This window comes from Nerophis lumbriciformis, linkage group LG17 (genome assembly GCF_033978685.3).
Source record: "Nerophis lumbriciformis linkage group LG17, RoL_Nlum_v2.1, whole genome shotgun sequence".
NCBI classification, from domain to species: Eukaryota; Metazoa; Chordata; class Actinopteri; order Syngnathiformes; family Syngnathidae; genus Nerophis; species Nerophis lumbriciformis.
The window spans coordinates 34,768,577-34,792,019 of NC_084564.2; the positions used below are offsets into that span (position 1 = coordinate 34,768,577).

The window sequence follows — 23,443 nt, forward strand, 5'->3', positions numbered from 1 at the left end:
TACATTATGACCTCAAACAGGGCATTCACTTACAGACACACAAGGCCAGTGATTGAAGTACATACAGTCCCCCTCTCCTGTTCACTGAGCTACAACATCCCTAGCTAAGCTGCTACCGATGCCTGGACCTTTACTTTGAACTGCATAGGAAACATTAAGGATCTGGTGAGACAAGCAACCGGCCTGGGTTGTTGTTACCCGTTTTAACCATTTACAGTATTAGACATTTGCGTGTAAGGATGGGAGTGCGCGATGCGTTAGCTTTTCAACACCTCTGCTACCCCAGCTGCTGTTTGCGCTAGGAATGGCTGGCTTCTGGTTGGATGGGGAGCCTGCTTCTCCCGTGTGTTCCGCTGATGGGGGTCTGCATGTTGCGTCTTCGTCATCTTCCACTGGGTCGGTGCACGGGGGTTGCTTTGCTCTGCAGGCAGGGGACTCAAAATCTCTTGGGCTGGGTGGACTGTCCGCTGGAGGTGCATGTCTCTGGCAATCTGGTAGGGGACAGTGGGCCTGGCAGGCTTTCCTTGCATGTTTATTCTCTGCCCACCTGTTTTTGTGGGCTTCCCCGTTGGCGCTGTGCCGCTACCCCTGCCAAACCCTTAGAGTGGTTTGGCGTGGCCTTGTCGAAGGGGTGGGATGCACCCGTGTCCAATGCGCCAGTGGGGGTTGGGAGGCCTGGGTGGTGTGCGCTGGGCCCACGTTGATGTTGCTCCCCCAGGGAATACCAGCAACGGTTTCAAGTCAACAACTGTCCCACATTTCATCACACAGTCATTGCCATGCATGTGTGATTCGCTTTCTGCATCTTTATTTATCCCGTGTCTCTAATTTGGCAATTACTTTTATGTCCAATATATACCCAGAACAAGAAGGCATCCAACCCAATCCCAAATCTGAGCTGTAATTGAAACACAATACAGTATTACGAATTAAATAATGTAATGAATGTGTAGTATTTAGTACAATTTGAATACTTTGTTGACAAAACATCACCAGATGAAAACAACTTCAATATTGAATATTTTTATTGCATTGGTAGGAAAATGCTCACAGTCCTCAGATGAGCAACAATACAAAGAAAAAAGATGGTCGACACTGTAACAATCAAAAATAAAAATTACAGTTTAATTACCCTTCATTTTTTAACCTTATCACTGTACAATAGGTACTCTTATGTTTTATTTTTTGCAGTCCACTTGTGTTATATAAAATAAAATAACCAGAACCAACAAAAGATAGTTTGTATTCTGTATCAAAGCAATTAAAAAAATAAGAGGCTTTACGTTCCAAATCTTTCAATGATTTTTTTTTGTTATTTAACATTTATAAATCATAAACAGCAACAAGTCTAAGCACAGAGGTTTTTATGGTAAATTGCACCTAATATGAGCTTTCATCCTCCCCAATGCAACTAACTGGTAATTATGTGCAAGATTTGTCGAGTTGATCTAACATATTTTGTATAAACAGGTGCATAGTCATGCTTGACATGTTCACAAGTAACATGCACAAACATACAGTTCATGTACAGTCAGAGTTGAATCCAAAACAACGGCGGAATTATATACACTTGATGAAGAAGAAGGAAGACTTGCATGATGATGACCTTTGAGGAGATGACATAGCTGTTGTTTACACTACACATTCGACTGATACGGAGAAACACATTCTGCTTACAAATCGATTTTTTTTTTTTGCTTCATAGTCAGTGTACGCAGTTTTGACAGGACGCCACAGGGACAAAATAACAAGTATTGTTAGCATTTTGGAGAAAATCCACCTTCCCACGTACATTTAAACATTAAGCAGAATATCAACAATACAATGCCAGACTAGAACAGCTTTTAACTATTAAAGTGTAGACATTTTATACATGAAACTCATGCCGCCAGACCAAACAATGCTCTATGAACAGTATCTCAATAAAGTGATTACATGCCTCACAATTTAGCAAACATTCTATTAAAGTATATATTTCTAAGCGACAATACTATAGAAATGAAACTCGGATATACCTTAGAGTAGTCAGTTTACAGCTTGTATAGCGGAATAGATTTAACGTCCACTAAAATTGATTTACTATACAGCCATTATTGTCTAAACAACGAGCAACACAAGTGAGTACCAAGCTAAGGGTAATAAATGTAAATATTGATACTTTGGACATGTTTGTTGAAAGGTATTCTCATTTGTGTTGTCAGATATTAAGACAACATTAGCTGTGTGTTGTGTCATTTTTAGGGGGCAGTACATCTATACTGCTACACAAGTTGTATATTGACAACAATATGTTTTATCCAAGTTTAATTTCTATAGTATTGCCCCTTTGCTAAACTATGAAGTGTGTACTGACGTTAACGAGACACTACATGTATCATCATTTGAAATACTGATAGGGTCGTTTTTTGATATGGGGAAAACTTTGAATTTCGCTGACCAACCGGCTTCCAAGATTCACACTCTGTCCTTGATCTCCTTTTAGCTGACATTCAACGCTAAAGTCTAAGCAGAAAGTAGACCTCTGGTTCTGATGAAAAGCGTGAGCCATTTGAAGGGGGTAAGAAGTCATCGGGACAATAACGATCTCCGTGTTGATCGCCGTTTCCGTAGTGTAAAGATGTACAAGCTCCCTCAGGAAGCCCCCTGTCCTCCAGTTGGCCTAAGTATCCCGCGATGTAAGAGCCAGTAGAATGTCTGTTAATTGTGGGGTTTTGTAAGGCTGGTTTATTCCTCAAAACTACCCCACCCATGCTGGTGGTGCTGTTGACGGTGATGCCAGAACGTGGTTTCAGGGCTTCTTGCTGTCTTTCCCGAGCTCGACTGTTGATGTGTCGTACTCGGCTTTGGCTACGAGTCGATAGACGGCGAGTAAGAAGTGGGGGGGAGTCGTCAATGACCTGGGAAGTAGAGGGATTTGTGCTTGGGGTTTGGGGGCATTTTTCCTCTTGATTGGACATTTCTCTTTCTGTATCCTCTCCGTCCAGACTGACCAGTTTACGCAACTGCTCAGTCAGGGGGTCACAAGATTGCGTGTGGAAACTTCCTCTTCCCCCCATTGTTTCCATCTTCTTTTGTTTCCTCATGTGGGAAGTGATAAAACTGCGACTAATGATGTGGTATTTGCTCTGGAAGTTACATGATATGTCCTCAGAAGTCAGGTCTCCAAGAGACTTGGACTTGCATGGAGTGCTGACTGTGGAATCAGCCTTATTCGACTGTGGAACAGTTGATAAACAGCTTTGAGTTGAAATCTTTGGAACGTTGGTGTCAGACTGTACTTGGAGCCTAGAAACCTTTTGGTTCCATGAATGCTTGGGAAAGGGTAATTGGGTTTGGCTGCGAGCTTGTGAGTTTGAAGGGGGTGCTAACTCTACTGAGGATGCAATATCGGCATAGTCCACATGGCTGTACACCGTTTCACAATCTGAAGAAGAGGAATATAGACTTCTATCTTTAGACATAGTTAGTGCAGAGGAAATGGGAAGACTTTCAGACGATAACCCATTCTGCAATCCCTCTTTCGTGTTTAATGGCCCTTGTCTTCCTGGATGACGACTCCCAAAGTAGCCTCTCTGTGGTGTTAATGACTTGTTATACTGAAAAGTAATTGGAGTGTTTTGAGGACTTGGGTAGCCGTTGTGACTCATTGGTGTGGATCTGGCAGGTTTAGAGTCCATGGGTCTATTGATTAGAGAAGACTGGATGCTGGACTGGTGATTCATTAGCCGATAGGAATTCTGTGGGGATGAACACTTTGGAAACATTGGGTATCCCTGAAGAGGCTCACGATACGGCAGAAGATGTTTCTGTTGGGAGTATTCCGGGGTGGACTCGTTTTGGTAAATAGCATTTTGTTTCGTAGGACTTGTGAGTGTCTCCCATCTATGTCTTGGTTTTGGATTCTCATCAACATTTATTTCCACCTCTGTGGAAGAGTTGTTTCTGGATGAAAAAGTACATCTTTGAGTAGAATTCCACTGTTGCTTAGGTATGGGAGTGGGTGGGTCAAACACTTCCTCATAGATACTCTCTTCTGCGTCTTTGGGATCTTCATTTATTTTTCCCTTTGTGGGATTATCATCCCAACGCACAATACTCTGTACAGCATCTAATCCATGAACCACCTTTGGTAGAGAGGAAGCCATCTTATTTTCCTGAATGTGAACTTTCTGACTCTTTAGGTTGTACACCGACACAGATGACAGCATCTCCTCATCCAAAATGGTGTAAACCTCCTCAAGTTCAGCAGTTTCTGGACTGGATAAGAAGCTTGTGTCTACTTTTGACATTTTGCAAGGTGAAAGGGTGACATGATTTGTTTCAAAAAGGGGAGCTTTCTTGGCTGGGGATCTGAAATCTTGTGGTTCATGAGAAGAGTGATGAGCAAGGGTATGATCATGGGAGGAACTGTTTTGGTCAACAGTGCTTTCAAACTGACCAATCAAAGCAGATATAGACCCGTGTGTGTCTTGGTCATTGCCTAAAGACATGGCATCAATGAGTCTGGAGATAGTACTGTCATGCAAGGAGGTAGGACTCTTTAGCTCACACTTTCTGCTGACTGAGCAAAGAGGAGGGGCCGTTGAGGAAAGTGCAGAAGAGGAGGAGGAGGACACTGAAGGTGCAACTGTGAATGTCGTGCTGGTTGAAGATGTTTCTGGTTTATCTGATCGACTTTGGATATTGGTGGTTCCTACGGATTGGTCCTTAAGCTGGTTGCCTCGATTGTTACCTGCTTGGTAGTTGACATAGTCGTCTTCATTTCTTATGCTACTTTCACCGATAACCAGATAAGAGGTCTCTCGTGGCTTGATGAGATCATTTTTCCAAATGCTGTAAGTCTTAGAAGGGGATTGAACCCTTTCCCGAATTGAGGCTGATGATTTGGTAAGAAGATCCACTGAGGAAGACCTAGGTCTGTCAAAAGGGTATGTTCCTGTGGATGCAAATGTTTGAATATTAACCAATATAATGATAGATACCGCAATTTTATGCAAGACATAAAGCCATCCAACCAATAGCAAAGACCACAATTAACAATCCAGCCAATACAATGGAAACAACAGACAGATGGATCACCACGTACGACGGTAAATGAGGCTTTGGAGAGTCCATGTTGGCAAACATCATATTGGGAAAGATATGGTCAAATGGATTGATAACCATGGGATAGAATGGCACAGCGATATATTTCTTATACCACTTTCAAATGGCCCTATACCACAGCATAGTACCACTCAGCTCGCCTTGAGTTTCCACCTGTAATTAGTACTAAATGTATTGGACACATCAGTCTGAACATAACCCGCTAGCAAACAACAACTAACGAGGAAAACAAGGGTCTGCTGTGTTTACTTCTTTGCAAGAAGACTACGAGAGGAGAAAAATCTACTGATGCAGTATGGTAGAGAGTGTGGAGCAACGGGTGAAACATATGTATATTCTTGCCATTTTCAGCTGTCTGTTGTCAAATGTTACAATAACAATTTGGTTGACCAATGAGCAAAGAGTAGGGGTTAATGTCACCCATATGCCACCAGGTCATAAAAAGGGTACTCGGTATTATGCGCCAATAAAACAGTGTCAGTAACGTAGAAATCAGCGAGCCGAGTAGGTACCGTGAATGGAATAGGGCAGATTAGAATACACCAGGAAGACGCAACATCGGTATGTTATAGAACGATGCAACCTTCATACAAGAGGCATTTTAGATTACCTGCAGGAACATCCTAGTCAGTTTTCTACTATAAAGAAGCACAATAAATGAAGATGGGACAGAGAAGGCAATGTTAAGGCATCATGGAGAGCAGGAGTATTTTAAATGTAGCAGAGTAAGTAATTAAAGGAGCAAGATTGGAAAGTAGATTAGATCTAGAACACATGAGTAAAATAAGAAGTTAAAATGTTGTTTTCAAGCACAGTGGAACCTCGAAGGTCGAACACAACCCTAAATATTTAGTTGTAGTGTCTTTCCTTGCTACATTGTGGTTCAAATATCACGGCTTCTTTACATAGCAGATTATTTTAGTTTAAGTTTTATTTATGTATTATATGCATTACAGTGCGGTATTTGTCTTATTTTTGTATCAATGTATTGTGGCGGTCGATGAAGTTCGTTGGACTTCTGTTTACGGGTTAAGGGTGAACAATATTTAACAACAACACAACCAGCTAGTTTTTCCCACGACAATCAGGATGACCAACTTTTGGCAAAATACCTTTTTGATGGACTTCACCTCCAACGCCTTCCTCATCAATAATACTTCTCAACATTGTTGAGGCTTTGTTGCGAGCCAGGTTGAAAGACAACAGCAAGACGTAGCATCGGATATTCAGCATGACACTTCAGGCTAACTGAGACTGATATTAGCTATCAACAGATGTAAGGGCAAAGAGAAGATAAACTCTCTTGATTCAAGATGCACTTCATCTTGGACATCAATAACGCAGCTTTGGCGTGAGCGATGTAGAACAACCACACAGGACATGGTAAGCTAACACGGAATGCCATCCATCCATCCATCTTCTTCCGCTTATCCGAGGTCGGGTCGCGGGGGCAGCAGCCTAAGCAGGGAAGCCCAGACTTCCCTCTCCCCAGCCACTTCGTCCAGCTCCTCCCGGGGGATCCCGAGGCGTTCCCAGGCCAGCCGGGAGACATAGTCTTCCCAACGTGTCCTGGGTCTTCCTCGTGGCCTCCTACCGGTCGGACGTGCCCTAAACACCTCCTTAGGGAGGCGCTCGGGTGGCATCCTGACCAGATGCCCGAACCACCTCATCTGGCTCCTCTCGATGTGGAGGAGCAGCGGCTTTACTTTGAGCTCCCCCGGATGACAGAGCTTCTCACCCTATCTCTAAGGGAGAGCCCCGCCAACCGGCGGAGGAAACTCATTTCGGCCGCTTGTACCCGTGATCTTGTCCTTTCGGTCATAACCCAAAGCTCATGACCATAGGTGAGGATGGGAACGTAGATCGACCGGTAAATTGAGAGCTTTGCCTTCCGGCTCAGCTCCTTCTTCACCACAACAGATCGATACAGCGTCCGCATTACTGAAGACGCCGCACCGATCCGCCTGTCGATCTCACGATCCACTCTTCCCCACTCGTGAACAAGACTCCGAGGTACTTGAACTCCTCCACTTGGGGCAAGATCTCCTCCCCAACCCGGAGATGGCACTCCACCCTTTTCCGGGCGAGAACCATGGACTCGGACTTGGAGGTGCTGATTCTCATCCCAGTCGCTTCACACTCAGCTGCGAACCAATCCAGTGAGAGCTGAAGATCCTGGCCAGATGAAGCCATCAGGACCAAATCATCTGCAAAAAGCAGAGACCTAATCCTGCAGCCACCAAACCGGATCCCCTCAACGCCTTGACTGCGCCTAGAAATTCTGTCCATAAAAGTTATGAACAGAATCGGTGACAAAGGACAGCCTTGGCGGAGTCCAACCCTCACCGGAAACGTGTCCGACTTACTGCCGGCAATGCGAACCAAGCTCTGACACTGATCATACAGGGAGCGGACCGCCACAATCAGACAGTCCGAAACCCCATACTCTCTGAGCACTCCCCACAGGACTTCCCGAGGGACACGGTCGAATGCCTTCTCCAAGTCCACAAAGCACATGTAGACTGGTTGGGCAAACTCCCATGCACCCTCAAGGACCCTGCCGAGAGTATAGAGCTGGTCCACAGTTCCACGACCAGGACGAAAACCACACTGTTCCTCCTGAATCCGAGGTTCGACTATCCGGCGTAGCCTCCTCTCCAGTACACCTGAATAGACCTTACCGGGAAGGCTGAGGAGTGTGATCCCACGATAGTTAGAACACACCCTCCGGTTCCCCTTTTTAAAGAGAGGAACCACCACCCCGGTCTGCCAATCCAGAGGTACTGCCCCCGATGTCCACGCGATGCTGCAGAGTCTTGTCAACCAAGACAGCCCTACAGCATCCAGAGCCTTAAGGAACTCCGGGCGGATCTCTTCCACCCCCGGGGCCTTGCCACCGAGGAGCTTTTTAACTACCTCAGCAACCTCAGCCCCAGAAATAGGAGAGCCCACCACAGATTCCCCAGGCACTGCTTCCTCATAGGAAGACGTGTTGGTGGGATTGAGGAGGTCTTCGAAGTATTCCCTCCACCGATCCACAACTTCCGCAGTCGAGGTCAGCAGAACACCATCCGCACCATACACGGTGTTGGTACTGCACTGCTTCCCCTTCCTGAGGCGGCGGATGGTGGTCCAGAATCGCTTCGAAGCCGTCCGGAAGTCGTTTTCCATGGCTTCCCCGAACTCCTCCCATGTCCGAAGCCGCACACCGCTTGGCCTGTCGGTACCTGTCCGCTGCCTCAGGAGTCCCTTGAGCCAAAAGAACCCGATAGGACTCCTTCTTCAGCTTGACGGCATCCCTCACCGCCGGTGTCCACCAACGGGTTCTAGGATTACCGCCACGACAGGCACCAACTACCTTGCGGCCACAGCTCCAATCAGCCGCCTCGACAATAGAGGTGCGGAACATGGTCCACTCGGACTCAATGTCCAGCACCTCCCTCGTGACATGTTCAAAGTTCTTCCGGAGGTGGGAATTGAAACTCTCTCTGACAGGAGACTCTGCCAGACGTTCCCAGCAAACCCTCACAATGCGTTTGGGCCTGCCAGGTCTGTCCGGCATCCGCCCCCACCATCGCAGCCAACTCACCACCAGGTGGTGATCGGTAGAAAGCTCCGCCCCTCTCTTCACCCGAGTGTCCAAAACATGAGGCCGCAAATCCGATGACACAACTACAAAGTCGATCATAGAACTGCGGCCTAGGGTGTCCTGGTGCCAAGTGCACATATGGACACCCTTATGCTTGAACATGGTGTTCGTTATGGACAATCCGTGACGGGCACAAAAGTCCAATAACAAAACACCACTTGGGTTCAGATCCGGGCGGCCATTCTTCCCAATCACGCCTCTCCAGGTTTCACTGTCGTTGCCAATATGAGCGTTGAAGTCCCCCAGTAGAACGAGGGAATCACCCGGGGGAGCACTCTCAAGTACTCCCTCGAGCGAATCCAAAAAGGGTGGGTACTCTGAACTGCTGTTTGGCGCGTAAGCGCAAACAACAGTCAGGACCCGTCCCCCCACCCGAAGGCGGAGGGAAGCTACCCTCTCGTCCACCGGGTTGAACTCCAACATGCAGGCTCTGAGCCGGGGGGCAACAAGAATTGCCACCCCAGCCCGTCGCCTCTCACTGCTGGCAACGCCAGAGTGGAAGAGAGTCCAGCCCCTCTCGAGAGAACTGGTTCCAGAGCCCTTGCTGTGCGTCGAGGTGAGTCCGACTATATCCAACCGGAACTTCTCTACCTCGCGCACTAGCTCAGGCTCCTTCCCCCCCAGCGAGGTGACGTTCCACGTCCCAAGAGCTAGCTTCTGTAGCCGAGGATCGGACCGCCAAGTGCCCTGCCTTCGGCTACCGCCCAGCTCACATTGCACCCGACCTCTATGGCCCCTGCTATGGGTGGTGAGCCCATTGGAGGGGGGACCCACGTTGCCTCTTCGGGCTGTGCCCGGCCGGGCCCCATGGGGACAGGCCCGGCCACCAGGCGCTCGCCATCGTGCCCCAACTCCGGGCCTGCCTCCGGAGGGGGGCCCCGGTGACCCGCGTCCGGGCGAGGGAAATCTGAGTCTCGGTTCTTGCATTTCCATAGAAGTCTTCGAGCTGCTCTTTGTCTGATCCCTCGCCTAGGACCTGTTTGTCTTGGGAGACCCTACCAGGGGGCATGGAAGCCCCCGGACAACATAGCTCCTAGGATCATTGGGACACGCAAACCCCTCTACCACGTTAAGGTGGCAGCTCAGAGAGGACACGGAATGCTAACTTGTTAACACGGAATGCTAACAAGTTAAAAAAAATAAAAAACCCTATTGACTGCATTGCGACTGTTGACCATGTTTTTTGCAAAACAACTCACGCCTGTGGTCTCAACGTTTGGAAGCCAAGTTTTATTTAGCGGAATTAATCAGGATTTGGCCATGTTTTAGTGGCCGGGCGACAGCCATAACATTGATGTTTATATGATCCTCCGGGCTACCGATAAGTACTGTAATCTACAGGAAAACACTGAAAGCTACTATATTGGATGAAACAAGATTGGTGTCACTTCATCTTAAGACTATGTAGTAATGTTAAATACATTATTTAGAAGGTCATAACAGTTTTTTTATGCTCTAATTATGAAAATATTTGATTTTATAATGATATTCCTTTATCGTGTTCATGTCTGGTTCCAATCAACCACAATAAATGAGGGACAACTGTGTTTCTAAACATATTGGAAACACTCAACAGTCAGTTTCATTAACATTTAGTAAAAGTTAGGGCAATGTTTTAAGTTCAATTTTAACATACTGTTTTAAAAAACAAGTTACTGTACAAATACGGCGGCATTGCTGGGTGTTGTTGATAAAGGATAAAAGATATCCTTTACACACTTATGTCGCTTTTTGATGCAGTACCGCCTGAGGGATCGAAGGTCATGGGCAGTCAATGTTGGTTTTTTAGCCTTACTGCTTACGTGCAGTGATTTTTTCCAGATTCTCTGAACCTTTTGATGATATTACAGAGCGTTGATGGTGAAATCCCTAAATTTCTTGCAATAGCTGGTTGAGAAATGTTGTTCTTGAACAATTTGCTCACGCATTTGTTCACAAAGTGGTGACCCTCGACTCATCCTTGTTTGTGAGTGACTGAGCATTTCATGGAAGCTGCTTTTATACCCAATCATGGTACCCACCTGTTCCCAATTAGCCTGTTCACCTGTGGGATGTTCCAAAAAAGTGTTTGATGAGCATTCCTCAACTTCCTCAGTCATTTTGCCACTTGTGCCAGCTTTTTTAAACATGTTGCAGGCATCAAATTCCAAATGAGCTAATATTTGCAAAAAAATAACGTTTCTCAGTTCGAACGTTAAGTATCTTGTCTTTGCAGTCTGTTCAATTAAATATAGGTTGAAAAGATTTTGCAAATCATTGTATTCTGTTTTTATTTACTATTTACACAACGTGCCAATTTCACTGGTTTTGGGTCTTGTAAAATGCCAAGGAAATTAAGTAGTCTATTCATAATATTAAACTTTGCAGCACACGTTCCATTCTTCATTTTGTTGTTATTGTTGGTTATTCCTTTAGCTATATTGTACTGAGCAGCCAGGACAGAAAGGTGAGTACTGCTTTCCTATGCCCCAATACATTTAAAATAATGCTTATTGATTATTCTTCTTTTGCCATTAAGCAAAACACAGAGTGTGGAGTTAATCCTTCTGAACCCTGAAGATAGAGTGAAGTCTCACACAACCTGTTAGATTTGAGGCTTATTATTAATATTTGTTGGAACTCCAGATTAGGACTTCAGGGGGATCTGACTTTGGAGATTCCACTGTATTGCTTAAGAGACAAAACCAAAAACTGGCTATACTGTAATGTCAATAATGATTTAATAGTAAAAAAAAAAAATGGTGTTTTAAGCTTAAATGATTAACATACTGTACAAGATAGTACAGTATGTTATTTTTGTAATAAATACCCACCAATGACTGTGTCTGCCCCTGAGTCTCGCTGTTCCTTGTCACCAGAGCAAAGAGTCAGCTGCCCTTGCAGGAGCCTGTCTAAAGGCATGGAGATGGGTCTGTGGGTGAGGGGGGGCGGGGGTTGGGGCCATTTTTCCACCCCTGGCTCCTTCCCTGACACACCCTCCCCGATGGCCTCTAGCCCCGCGCTGTTCTTGTGGTCCGACATGGAGGCTACAGATTCGGACAGCGCCATTTTGGTTTTCTTCCGACCCTTCGCTGGGGCACTGGCAGTGCGTCGTAGGAGGTGATCGCTGATAGATCGCTTGCGAAGACCTGCGGCGGTTGTATCCACGGAGGACTTGGAAGAGCGGTTGAACAAACCCCGGATACCTCGCAGCTGATTTCCCTGGAGAACAATGGAAGAGAATAGTAAGCCCGTTTTGTCACTTTAATAGTGTACCGCAGTGGTCCCCAACCACCGGTCCGGGGACCGGCACCGGTCTGTGACGCATTTGCTACCGGGCCGCACAAAGACATTAAATAATTTATAACCGACCACATTTTCTCCTACTTAACTTTGGCCAGTCCCGCCAGACACACCAATAAGCTTGTTCATAGATGTATTATAATTCTCCTAACAGGAAGTCACCATTTGCTATATTTGTAACATCTTTGTCACATGGGACAATGCACATTAATAAATATATAAAATGTAAAGGTGCCAAATCGTAGCCAAAAGCTAGGTTCCATCTATCTAGGTTGATGACCTAAGATCAAGGCAGATCAGGAAGAAAGTGACCATAGGAGTTAATGTGCATAAGGCAGATGGAGAAGTACTAAATTGTTGCATATAGTAATTGTGCTGAAGAAAAAAAATACACATCACCTTTGGCCTAGTAAGTTAAAGGCCTACTGAAACCCACTACTACCGACCACGCAGTCTGATAGTTTATATATCAATGATGAAATCTTAACATTGTAACACATGCCAATACGGCCGGGTTAGCTTACTAAAGTGCAGTTTTAAATTTCGCGCGACATATCCTGCTGAAAACGTCTCGGTATGATGACGTCAGCGCGTGACGTCGCGGATTGTGGAGGACATTTTGAGACAGCATGATGGCCAGCTATTAAGTCGTCTGTTTCATCGCAAAATTCCACAGTATTCTGGACATCTGTGTTGGTGAATCTTTTGCAATTTGTTCAATGAACAATGGAGACAGCAAAGAAGAAAGCTGTAGGAGGGAAGCGACTTTAGCAACACAAACACGGCCGGTGTTTCATTGTTTACATTACCGAAAGATGACAGTCAATCTTTACCATTGGCCTGTGGCGAACTGGGACAACAGAGACTCTTACCAGGAGGACTTTGAGTTGGATACGCAGACACGGTACCGCGAGTACGCTTCCAAACATTTGATCGCTTGTCCGTACGTGTGTGCCGCTATGTGTATGTCACGTAAATAATTCAATGTATACACCCTGATGATTATCTTGTGTGATGACTGTATTATGATGATAGTATATATGATAGTATATATCTGTATCATGAATGAATTTAAGTGGACCCCGACTTAAACAAGTTGAAAAACGTATTCGGATGTTACCATTTAGTGGTCAATTGTACGGAATATGTACTTCACTGTGCAACCTACTAATAAAAGTCTCACGTACGTAACTTTGGGGACTTTGGGGAAATATATGTGCTGTATGAACTTTGGGGAGGTGAAAGGTACTTTGGGCTGTGGGATTGAGTGTGTTGTGCAGGTGTTTGAGTTGTATTGGCGGGTTATATGGACGGGAGGGGGGAGGTGTTTGTTATGCGGGATTCATTTGTGGCATATTAAATATAAGCCTGGTTGTGTTGTGGCTAATAGAGTATATATATGTCTAGTGTTTATTTACTGTTTTAGTCATTCCCAGCTGAATATCAGGTCCCACCCGCCTCTCACAGCATCTTCCCTATCTGAATCGCTCCCACTGCCCTCTAGTCCTTCACTCTCACTTTCCTCATCCACGAATCTTTCATCCTCGCTCAAATTAATGGGGAAATCGTCGCTTTCTCGGTCAGAATCGCTCTCGCTGCTGGTGGCCATGATTGTAAACAATGTGCGGATGTGAGGAGCTCCACAACCTGTGACGTCACGCTACTCGTCTGCTACTTCCAGTAGAGGCAAGGCTTTTTTTATCCGCGACTAAAAGTTGCGAACTTTATCGTCGATGTTCTCTACTAAATCCTTTCAGCAAAAATATGGCAATATCGCGAAATGATCAAGTATGACACATAGAATGAACCTGCTATCCCTGTTTAAATAAGAAAATCGCATTTCAGTAGGCCTTTAAAGTGCTGGTATTATTGCACATCGTCCTATTCCATAAGTAGTTAGCAATAACGGATGTATTTACGTATGGAAAATTGGACCAAAAAAGCTAACATTAGTGTATCTACGTATGAAATATTGCACAAAATATGAATACATAAGTTTTAGAATGGAAATAGTAACCCACAGAAATCTATTAGAACTAATGTATAGTATTTCTAGCATTCTTATATATCCATGCTCTTGTCCTTGAATGTGATGTATCACCTATAACCCATCAGATACTAAAGCCAAAACAAAGCCTACTACTAGCAAAAATTTGGAAAAAACTAAAGTCTATGGAGAGCTTTTTTGCAAAGGAAAAAGGCTAGGGGCTCCTACTAATTGAATATTATGGTGAGTTTTTTCATGTATTCATTTTTCATGCACTTATTTGCTATATCTGTGTGCCACACGTGGAAGGCCGGTCCGTGAAAATAATGCCTACATTAAACCGGTCCCTGGTGCAAAAAAGGTTGGGGACCCCTGGTGTACTGTATTTACATGCATTTATAGGTACTGCCAATAGATGGCCCCCTTATGTCTTTAGATACGCGGCAACACAAGTGAAAGGCCTTTGTGGGTTATGCAAGCATGCAAAATAATAAAACCTTGCATGCTTCATGTGACTCGGGGGTTAGTGTCGCACAAAAACACAATTTAAGATGAACAGAAACTGCATTTAGTAGTCATGCATTTAGAAGTTGGTACAGCACCACACAAAGCTGAAGGCATTCAGATACCTTGTTAGATCCTAGAAAGTGCATTATGGTAAAGCTGGGATTCAGCACTAGAGGACTCCACTAGAAAGACAAAGGATCCAAGTGGATAGGCACAGTTTTAAAGAAAGTGCATACCCTCAGGGCTTTCTTTCCAGAACTCGAACACCAGCTTCATACTTACTTTGCCGTAGACGTCATGCACTGACACATGCACAAAGATGGACGCCTCAGTAAGACCCTCTAGGTAGACATGTCTGTATCCTGGTGAGAGATTTAAAAAGAGAGTTGGTCCAAGAAATCACCAGAAATAGCCTGCCACGACAAGATGTCAAAGAAATCAGCTGAACACATAGATCCACCCTGTAGCCACGACACTGTCCAAGCCTTAAGACGAAACAGCATCTCCTGTCTGATTGGGTTACCTATTAAAGCCATGATGGGCCCGGCAGTGACTATTTGACAATGAGCATCCTCACTCTAGAGTTTAAATGTTCACATTTTCACATGCAAACAATGAAGAATCAAAACAAACCAGGCATGAGGCTGCTGAAGGCAACAGTCCGTTGCCCAATAAAGTCCCTTCCGATGGGGTCATGGTCCCAGACCAGGAAACGCACCAAAGCCACCTCAGCCATGTGTAGCGTAAAGGACAAGGTCTCCTCCCAGACAGGGTTGAAACCTACGGAAAAGGCAAATATATACTCAATGACAAGCGCTTTTCCTGTCGTCCTCGCCAGTTCCAGGTCCGAAACGTCTGTCAAAGTGGCCCAACTTCTCGGATTATATTCTCAGCCATCTATTTTTCAGGTGAGATGCATGATTTATATATACAATAAACTTACATGGAGCAAGGAAGCGAGGTGGCAGCAAGAGACTCGATGATGTAAACGTAGGCGCCGTTCTAAATAGTTTGCGTTTATAATAATAATATCACTAATACTTGGTTAATATTCAAGACACAAAATGTAAATTGAGTATTGTTGGTGCTTTTTGAATAGTTATTTATCGGATTTTATGGGCGGAATAGTGGCGCTCACATTGGCTGCGCTGTAAGGGGACTTTTATTTGTTACGGTTGGGTGCTCAGTGGCCTGAGATCGGTAGACCGCGAGTTCAAACCCCGGCCGAGTCATAAAAATGGTACCCATTATCTCCCTGCTTGGCACTCAGCATCAAGGGTTGGAATTGGGGGTTAAATCACCAAAATGATTCCTGGGCGCGGCCACTGCTGCTGCTCACTGCTCCCCTCACCTCCCAGGGTGATGGGTCAAATGCAGAGGATAATCTCACCACACCTAGTGTGTGTGTGTGACAGTCATTGGTACTTTAACTTTTTAACTTTAATGTGCTGGTCGTTTCCCGAAGATGCAGACGGGACTCTGGAGGCACTGTGCAGGTAGGAGAATGATTTATTCTTCATAAATCAGTCCAGAATACAAAAAATGCAGAAAAATACAAATTAACACACAAGTGTGCCTTTTGCACGGGAAGCTATGGCAAAGCTAATGGAAAAGCTTTGCATAGAAAACAAGAAGCAAGAATCCTCGGTCGTAACTGTAACTGGTGCGTGAAGCAAACAGGGCAGCCAAACTGAGTGTGGCGAAAAGCAGGACTAAATAGCTGTCTGATCAGTGCCCGGGAGCAGGTGAGTGTCCCAAACACTGATCAGAGGCAGGTGAAAATAATCAGCACCCATGGCAACCAAGAAAACACAAACCCAGGGGTGCTGAAACAGAACTAGGATCATGTTTTGTTTAACTAAACAAAACATGATCCGGGCAACGGATCATGACATTATTCATGTTTATTTCATATTTAGAATGCTTTTTTTTTTAATCCATCCGTCGTCATGTCTTTCTTAATGATTGTGAATGATAGGCAAAACTTGCAGTTCCCCTTTAAGGGTAGATTAAGAAAAATATATTTGATATTGTCTCTCTTTTAAAAATGTTTACATTTATTGTCTTCATCTGTCCTTTGTATTGGTGATCTACATTTTATTTTATTTATTTTATTGTATTTGCAAAACTAAAAGAAAAAAAGAGAGGAATGTGCTAATTGTATATATATATATTTTTTTTTAATTTACATTTGTTATTTTACATTCTAGGAGACTCTAATTTTAGCTTTGGAAACCTATTTAATTTTTACTTTGTACTTACTTGTGTCTATTATGAGAATACAACTTAGTTTTTTACAACAAACAAAATCAATGCATACAAAGCCACAATATAGGAACCATGAGAAAAAATGGTGACTAAGTATTTTTCTTTATTGTGATTTAGGGAAAATTAATCAAATGTATTTCCTTTTTTTTTTAACTTTTTTTCCTCTTTAAAGAAAAAAAAAAGATTTACATTGTTTTGTCTTCTACTGTCTTTTGTTTTGACAATCTTCTATTTTTGAGCTAACTGTAAAGTGTAATTCTAAAGCTAAAAAAATAAATAAGACAATTGAATGACTTCATAATTATTTTCATTTCTAAATTTCTTTTTTTTATATAATTTAGGTTTAGAAACCTATTTAGTTCTTTATTTAAACCTATTTACACCCATGTTGAGAATGCAACTTTGTTCTTTACAATAAACAAAAACCATGCATAAAATATCATCAATAAATTAACCATGATGAATAAAATGTAAAGTATTTTTTATTGTGATTTAGACTGAATTAATAAAATCAATTTTCGTTGTTTTGTTTTTTCCTCTTTAAAAAAACCCAACTATAATTTGGCTTTAGAAACCAATTTAGTTTTTACTTTTTACCTATTCATGTCTATGTTAAAAATACAATTTTGTTTTTTACAACAAACAAAGTCGATGCATTTAATATTAATATATATATATAATATTAAAAAAGGAATCATGAGAAAAAACTTGTCTTTTTGGGGGCGGTGTGGTTTAGTTGGTAGAGTGGCCGTGCCACCAACTTGAAGGTTCCAGGTTTGATTCCACCTACACCCAGTTCCACCCACGCTGGTTTAAATGTAGCTTAAAGATAATGGGTTTCACTATGTAAAGCACTTTTGAGTATTTAGAGAAAAAATCACTATATACATATAATTCACTTCACCTTTTTTGAAATTGTGATTCAGGGTAAATTATAAAATGTAATTTATTTTTGTATCTTGTTTCTATCTTCTTAGCTAATTGTATTTGTAAAGCTAAAACAAGAAAAAATAGAAAACAGCGTGCCAGTTGTCTGAATTAATATTTGTTATTGTAATTTCTAAGTGACTATACAATTTAGCCTTAGAAAAAACAAAAAACAAAATCACTGCACATATATCACGATTATGTAACTATGAAAATTTTTTGCAAAGTTTCTTGTTTTTTTTTTAATTCCAAATTGGGGCTACCCATGTATTTAGCTGACTGTATTTTTAAAGTTTAAGAAAATAAGACGGAATGTGCCAATTTTTAAAATTACTACTGTTTTGTCATTTAAATTTTTTTATTTACATTTTTTAGGGACTATATATTATACATGCAAAATATTTTGCTTCGTGCCATTTAGTGCGTGTGAGCTGGGCAACTGAAATAAATGTATATTCTTCGGCTTATAAAAAAAAAAAAACAATACTCTGTATTTATTGTAAAAAACCTATTGGGAGAAAAAGAAAAACACCGCCATCTTGCCTGCCCCAAATGCACAGTCATGCATCACTGGCTTATTGACTTAAAATGTGTGTGAATATTTAAATGACTCAAAAATATTTGAAACTTTTAAAGTGTCTGTAAAGTGCACTTTCAGCTTTCTGACACTTGGTAACTATTCCCCATGGGAGCTTTTTCCTGTACCCCTGTTGGGTGTCCTCATCTAGCGAGACATGAAGGGAGGCGCTCTGTTTACCGTATTTTTCCAACTATAAGCCGCACTTAAAATCCTTTCATTTTCTCAACACTCAAAAGTGCGCCTTATAACCCGGTGCGCCGAATGTACGGAATCATTTTGGTTGTGCTTACCGACCTCGAAGCTATTTTATTTGTTACATGGTGACCAGTAGATGGCAGTCACACATAAGAGATACGTGTAGTTTGCAATATGACTCGAGTAAACAACACCACAATGTAATATGTTGCATTGAAAATAAAGAACATTACACACGGTTCTCAAAAATCTATCAAAATGTTTTAGTACGACTTTGGTAAGCTATGAAGCCGCACCGCTTGATGGATTGTACTGTGCTTCAACATACGAGTATTATTATGGTGTGTGTATAAGGTAAGACATAATATCTGGCGTTTTGTTTCGCAATATTATGCAAAAGCAACTTTTCTTACCTTCTGGTACCTGCTAATCTGTATTTGGCAGAATTTGCGCGCGTCCGCTTTTGTAGTCCGTGGCGACACCGAAATCAATAAGCTTCTTCTTTTTCTCTATCTTCTCGTTATGGGACATTCATCCTCTACTATTGCCATTTCTAGTATAAAGTAGTGTAAAGTTCTTACTTATATCTGTCAGTAAACTCGCCATGAAAGCGCTAAAACATACCGGTGTAGTGAGTTTACATTATTCACCCAAGGAACTTTAGTTATTAGAGAGTTCCGGTCGGACGGTTTTTCACGGGACACATTTCCCGCGTTGTTGTTGCACTAGTGAGCCACGGATGAGGAGATGCTGCTCTGTTATTGATTGAAGTAATGTCTGAATGTCATTAAAACAGTTACCTCCATCTTTTGACCTATCTTCCACACACGTCCTTGCACGCTACACCGCTACAACAAAGATGACGGGGAGAAGACGCTGCCAAAGGTGACACACGTAATTAAGACCGCCCACAAAACAGCGCATCCTGAAGCGACTGACAGAAAGCGGATTGAAGATGATCTGTAAAACATTATAATCTATGCAACATTTTGACCAAAGAACCACCATTACATGTTATGTAGACCACAAGGAAGTGTTTTACATTTAGAAAAAAAAAAATCCTAATATGAGCCCTTTAATGCGCCCTATAATCCGGTGTGTCTTTTGTATGAAAATAGACCCACTCATCGGCAGTGCGCCTTATAATCCGGTGCGCCCCTCTGGTCCGGAAAATACGGTAATTAGTTGATCCCACCAATGCAGCACACTCCAAAGCATTAAATATCGTGGATTATATCTCTATCTATATTTATATCTATTTAGTACAGTGTACACTACACACAGCCTGTTGTAATGGATTAGAAAACAAGGCGGGTGTTGTTGGTGCATGGAATGATTTAAAGGTAATAGCCTCAAAAGGTCACATAGCACAGAGTGAAAAGGCTGGAACATAATATCAAAGCATTATAAAACCTAAAGTCATGAGCCAAATGATGCAACACACACAATATGGCTGAAAAAGGCCAAAGAGATGAATTACATGCAGGGACTAAGAGTCATGTGAAGTGAATGAAAATGAAAAAAGATAAATTACTCTTGTGTGTTTGTTCTTACCGTTGTCATCAACCACTCGCGTCTGTTCCTTGCAGCTGTCAACAGGCAGGCCGATAATCTCCACTTCCACAAATGGATCAATAATCTGTTCAAATCGATTGGAATTGACAAAATGAACAGTTAAAAATCAAGCAACCTGAGTTGTGATTTGTTTTCCTGTCACTCTTTTTTGCAGCGCTCGAGCAAAACAAGCAACACCGGACACAACATTAGGTACACCTGCTAAATCTAATGATGGAGTGTCATCAATTATTGCACCTTTACAAACGTAATGGCATTTTGCTCATCACATGCAACTAAGTAAAGTTACTGAAATTAACAAGTAAACATTTTTTAATTATCTAATTAAATTAAGAATAAATTAGAATGTTGATGTGGCGGTCTGCGCTCTTATTTTTGCTCAGCTTCCTGTTTATCCAACAGTATCGCCTGCCTCTCGTTGCTGGTTCATTGTCTTATGTTCATGTCTCACCTTGCCGTTTGTGTGACCTGTATTATTTTTCTTCTGGCTGAAACGCCTCCTGTCTCTGCGTCCTGGGGTCACGCCAACCGCAACCATGCGCGCAATTGAAATACATAAACAAGTAAAAATATGAAATATACATGTATGGTATGTAATATAAAATTGAATAAATCCATCACTATTTATTTGATGGTTCACTCAAAATTGCAATGTTATTTACTTAATTTTGTAAAGGCCGAAATATTAGCTTTAAATTAATTGTGCATGTGTACCTAATGAAGTGTCCATTATGACATTTTGTGTTTATTTATTGCACGTTATTGTCAACAACATCAGTAAACAACTGGCATTGTGTTTATAAACATGAATGTTGGCTTTAATTCAGATTTGTTTGCATGTTTGCCCATTGCCCATGTCTGGAGGCTAAAATAATGACTGTATAAAATGTGTGTGTGTGTGTGTGTGTGTGTGTGTGTGTGTGTGTGTGTGTGTGTGTGTACCTCCCCACGGTCCCCCAGCATGGAATCAGGAGGTTTGGGCAGCTGCTGTCCACTAATGACCTTAAGAAGGAGCTGTTTCTTGGGGTAAGCTGGAAGTGGGTCGTCACTAAATGGGTTGAAAGTGCCTGCAGGGGAGGTGAGATACAACACATTTAATGTATGCATCACTCAATAATTAGTGTACTACTCAGTGGTCTAGTGGTTAGAGTGTTCGCCCTGAGATCGGTAGGTTGTGAGTTCAAACCCCGGCCGAGTCATACCAAAGACTATAAAAATAGGACCCATTACCTTCCTGCTTGGTACTCAGCATCAAGGGTTGGAATTGGGGGTTAAATCACCAAAAATGATTCCCGGGCGCGGCACCGCTGCTGCCCACTGCTCCCCTCACCTCCCAGGGGGTGAACAAGGGGATGAGTCAAATGCAGAGGACAAATGTCACCACACCTAGTGTGTGTGTGACAATCATTGGTACTTTAGCTTTAACTTAATTAATATAAGCGCACGGAAGATGCTCTGTTTGTTTCCTTCTGTGAACCCCAGCCCGTCGCCTCTCACTGCGTGCAACGCCAGAGTGGAAGAGAGTCCAGCCCCTCTCGAGAGAACTGGTTCCAGAGCCCTTGCTGTGCGTCGAAGTGAGTCCGAATATGTCTAGCCGGAACTTCTCCACCTCGCGCACTAGCTCAGGCTCCTCCCCCCCCAGCGAGGTGACGTTCCACGTCCCAAGAGCTAGCTTCTGTAGCCGAGGATCGGACCGCCAAGTGCCCTGCCTTCGGCTGCCGCCCAGCTCACATTGCACCCGACCTCTATGACCCCTACTGTAGGTGGTGAGCAATGTTCCCTCTAATTTTTCATGTGTGTGAGCAAACGCACAAACACCCTGAGCATTCAGTGGAATACAGACGTGCACACTGTGGTCATACCAGCAGCACATTTGTCTCAAACCTGACATAACAATTTAAATGTCTTATTATTATTATAACCAAGTGACAGTAGTCAATTTCAAGAGATAATTTTCTAATATATGTGATTTGGCCCACTTAGATATTGTTTTTTTTTAATCAGCTATGCACTATAGTATTTTATGCCTGGGTGGGGGGTCAACGTTCCCTCTAAGGTGCGCGCCTGTGCAATTGCGCACTGCTCACGCGTCCTCTGCGCACAGCAAATCTATGCCGCGCACAAAATCAAATCCCACTGTAAACAAAATAAACAAATCATTTGTTTTGTATGATTTTGCAATGCAACTGTGAGTAACAGGTGACGAAAGCCGGCCACAACAGATAAAACAATGTTTGTCAACACTTAAATTATTGTAACGTCTGTGGAGACACTTTAAGGAATTCCATCGGTCCCTTTATTTAGCGAAATTGTTTGTCGGCCATAACCACACCAAAAAATGTGTAAAATACTTCTATCTAGCAAAACTAGTCACCGTACAAACCAAGCCAAAAGCAACTCTTTGTCATCTGTTATTTGAACAGCAGCCGCTTACTCTCTCTCTCACCTGCACCAACACATACACTATGGCAATTAGCCACTGGTGCGTATATGGCCCCACAAAAAGTTGGACAACTCCAACACCTAAACAAAGTTTAAATTCCAGGTCGTTATACTATGACTCCTCAATCAGATGTGTGCTTATTCTACTGTCATTTATTAAGAATGTACATTTTTGGATATTAATCATGAAATGATGTCTAGTAGATTACAGAATTGCTAATAAAAATATTTATTTTACGGACAGAAAGTTAATAAACACTTCATCTCATGCAACATGTGAATGTTTTAAGGGGAACTAAATGTGATCTCTGAAAGGGGTACACAATCTTTCCAAAGCAGGACCCCCACCCAGGCATAAAATACTATAGTGCATAGCTGATTTAAAAAAAAACATCTAAGTGGGCCAAATCACATATATTAGAAAATATGCTCTTGAAATTGACTACTGTCCCTTGATTATAATAATAATAAGACATTTAAATTGTTATGTCAGGTTTGAGACAAATGTGCTGCTAGTATGACCACAGTGTGCACGTCTGTATTCCACTGAATGCTCAGAGTGTTTGTGTGTTTGCTCACACACATGAAAAATTAGAGGGAACAGAGGTGGGGGTCCTGCTTTGGAAAGATTGTGTACCTCTTTCAGAGATCACATTTAGTTCTACTTAAAACATTTACATGTTGCATGAGATGAAGTGTTTATTAACTTTCTGTACGTATAATAAATATTTTTATTAGCAATTATGTAGTCCTGTAACATAATTTCATGATTAATATCCAAAAAATAACATTCTTAACAAATGACAGTAGAATAAGCACACTGATTGAGGAGTCATAGTAAAACGACCTGAAATTTACACTTTACGTGTAAAGTTGGAGTTGTCCAACTTTTTGTGTGGCCATAAACGCACCAGTGGCTAATTGC

At 42.6% G+C, this 23,443-nt stretch overlaps 1 protein-coding gene across 7 annotated transcripts in view; it reads right to left on the bottom strand.

The window, feature by feature from the left end:
* Positions 1–1,013: 1,013 nt before the first annotated feature.
* The window catches only part of plch1 (phospholipase C, eta 1), a 229,928-nt gene continuing 207,498 nt past the window's right edge, over positions 1,014–23,443 (bottom strand). For 4 of the 7 annotated variants that reach the window (XM_061973114.1, XM_061973115.1, XM_061973116.1 and 1 more), the window contains 7 exons: positions 21,019–21,143; positions 20,056–20,140; positions 15,165–15,311; positions 14,814–14,893; positions 14,654–14,713; positions 11,569–11,956; positions 1,014–4,936 (listed from right to left, as the gene is read on the bottom strand). In XM_061973114.1, the coding sequence (XP_061829098.1) occupies positions 2,496–4,936; positions 11,569–11,956; positions 14,654–14,713; positions 14,814–14,893; positions 15,165–15,311; positions 20,056–20,140; positions 21,019–21,143 (3,326 nt within the window). In that variant the 3' untranslated portion in view covers positions 1,014–2,495. Of the gene's footprint in view, positions 4,937–5,716; positions 5,745–11,568; positions 11,957–14,653; positions 14,714–14,813; positions 14,894–15,164; positions 15,312–20,055; positions 20,141–21,018; positions 21,144–23,443 lie in introns of all 7 variants that reach the window. The other 3 variants (XM_061973119.1, XM_061973118.1, XM_061973117.1) reach the window with 3 other exon arrangements.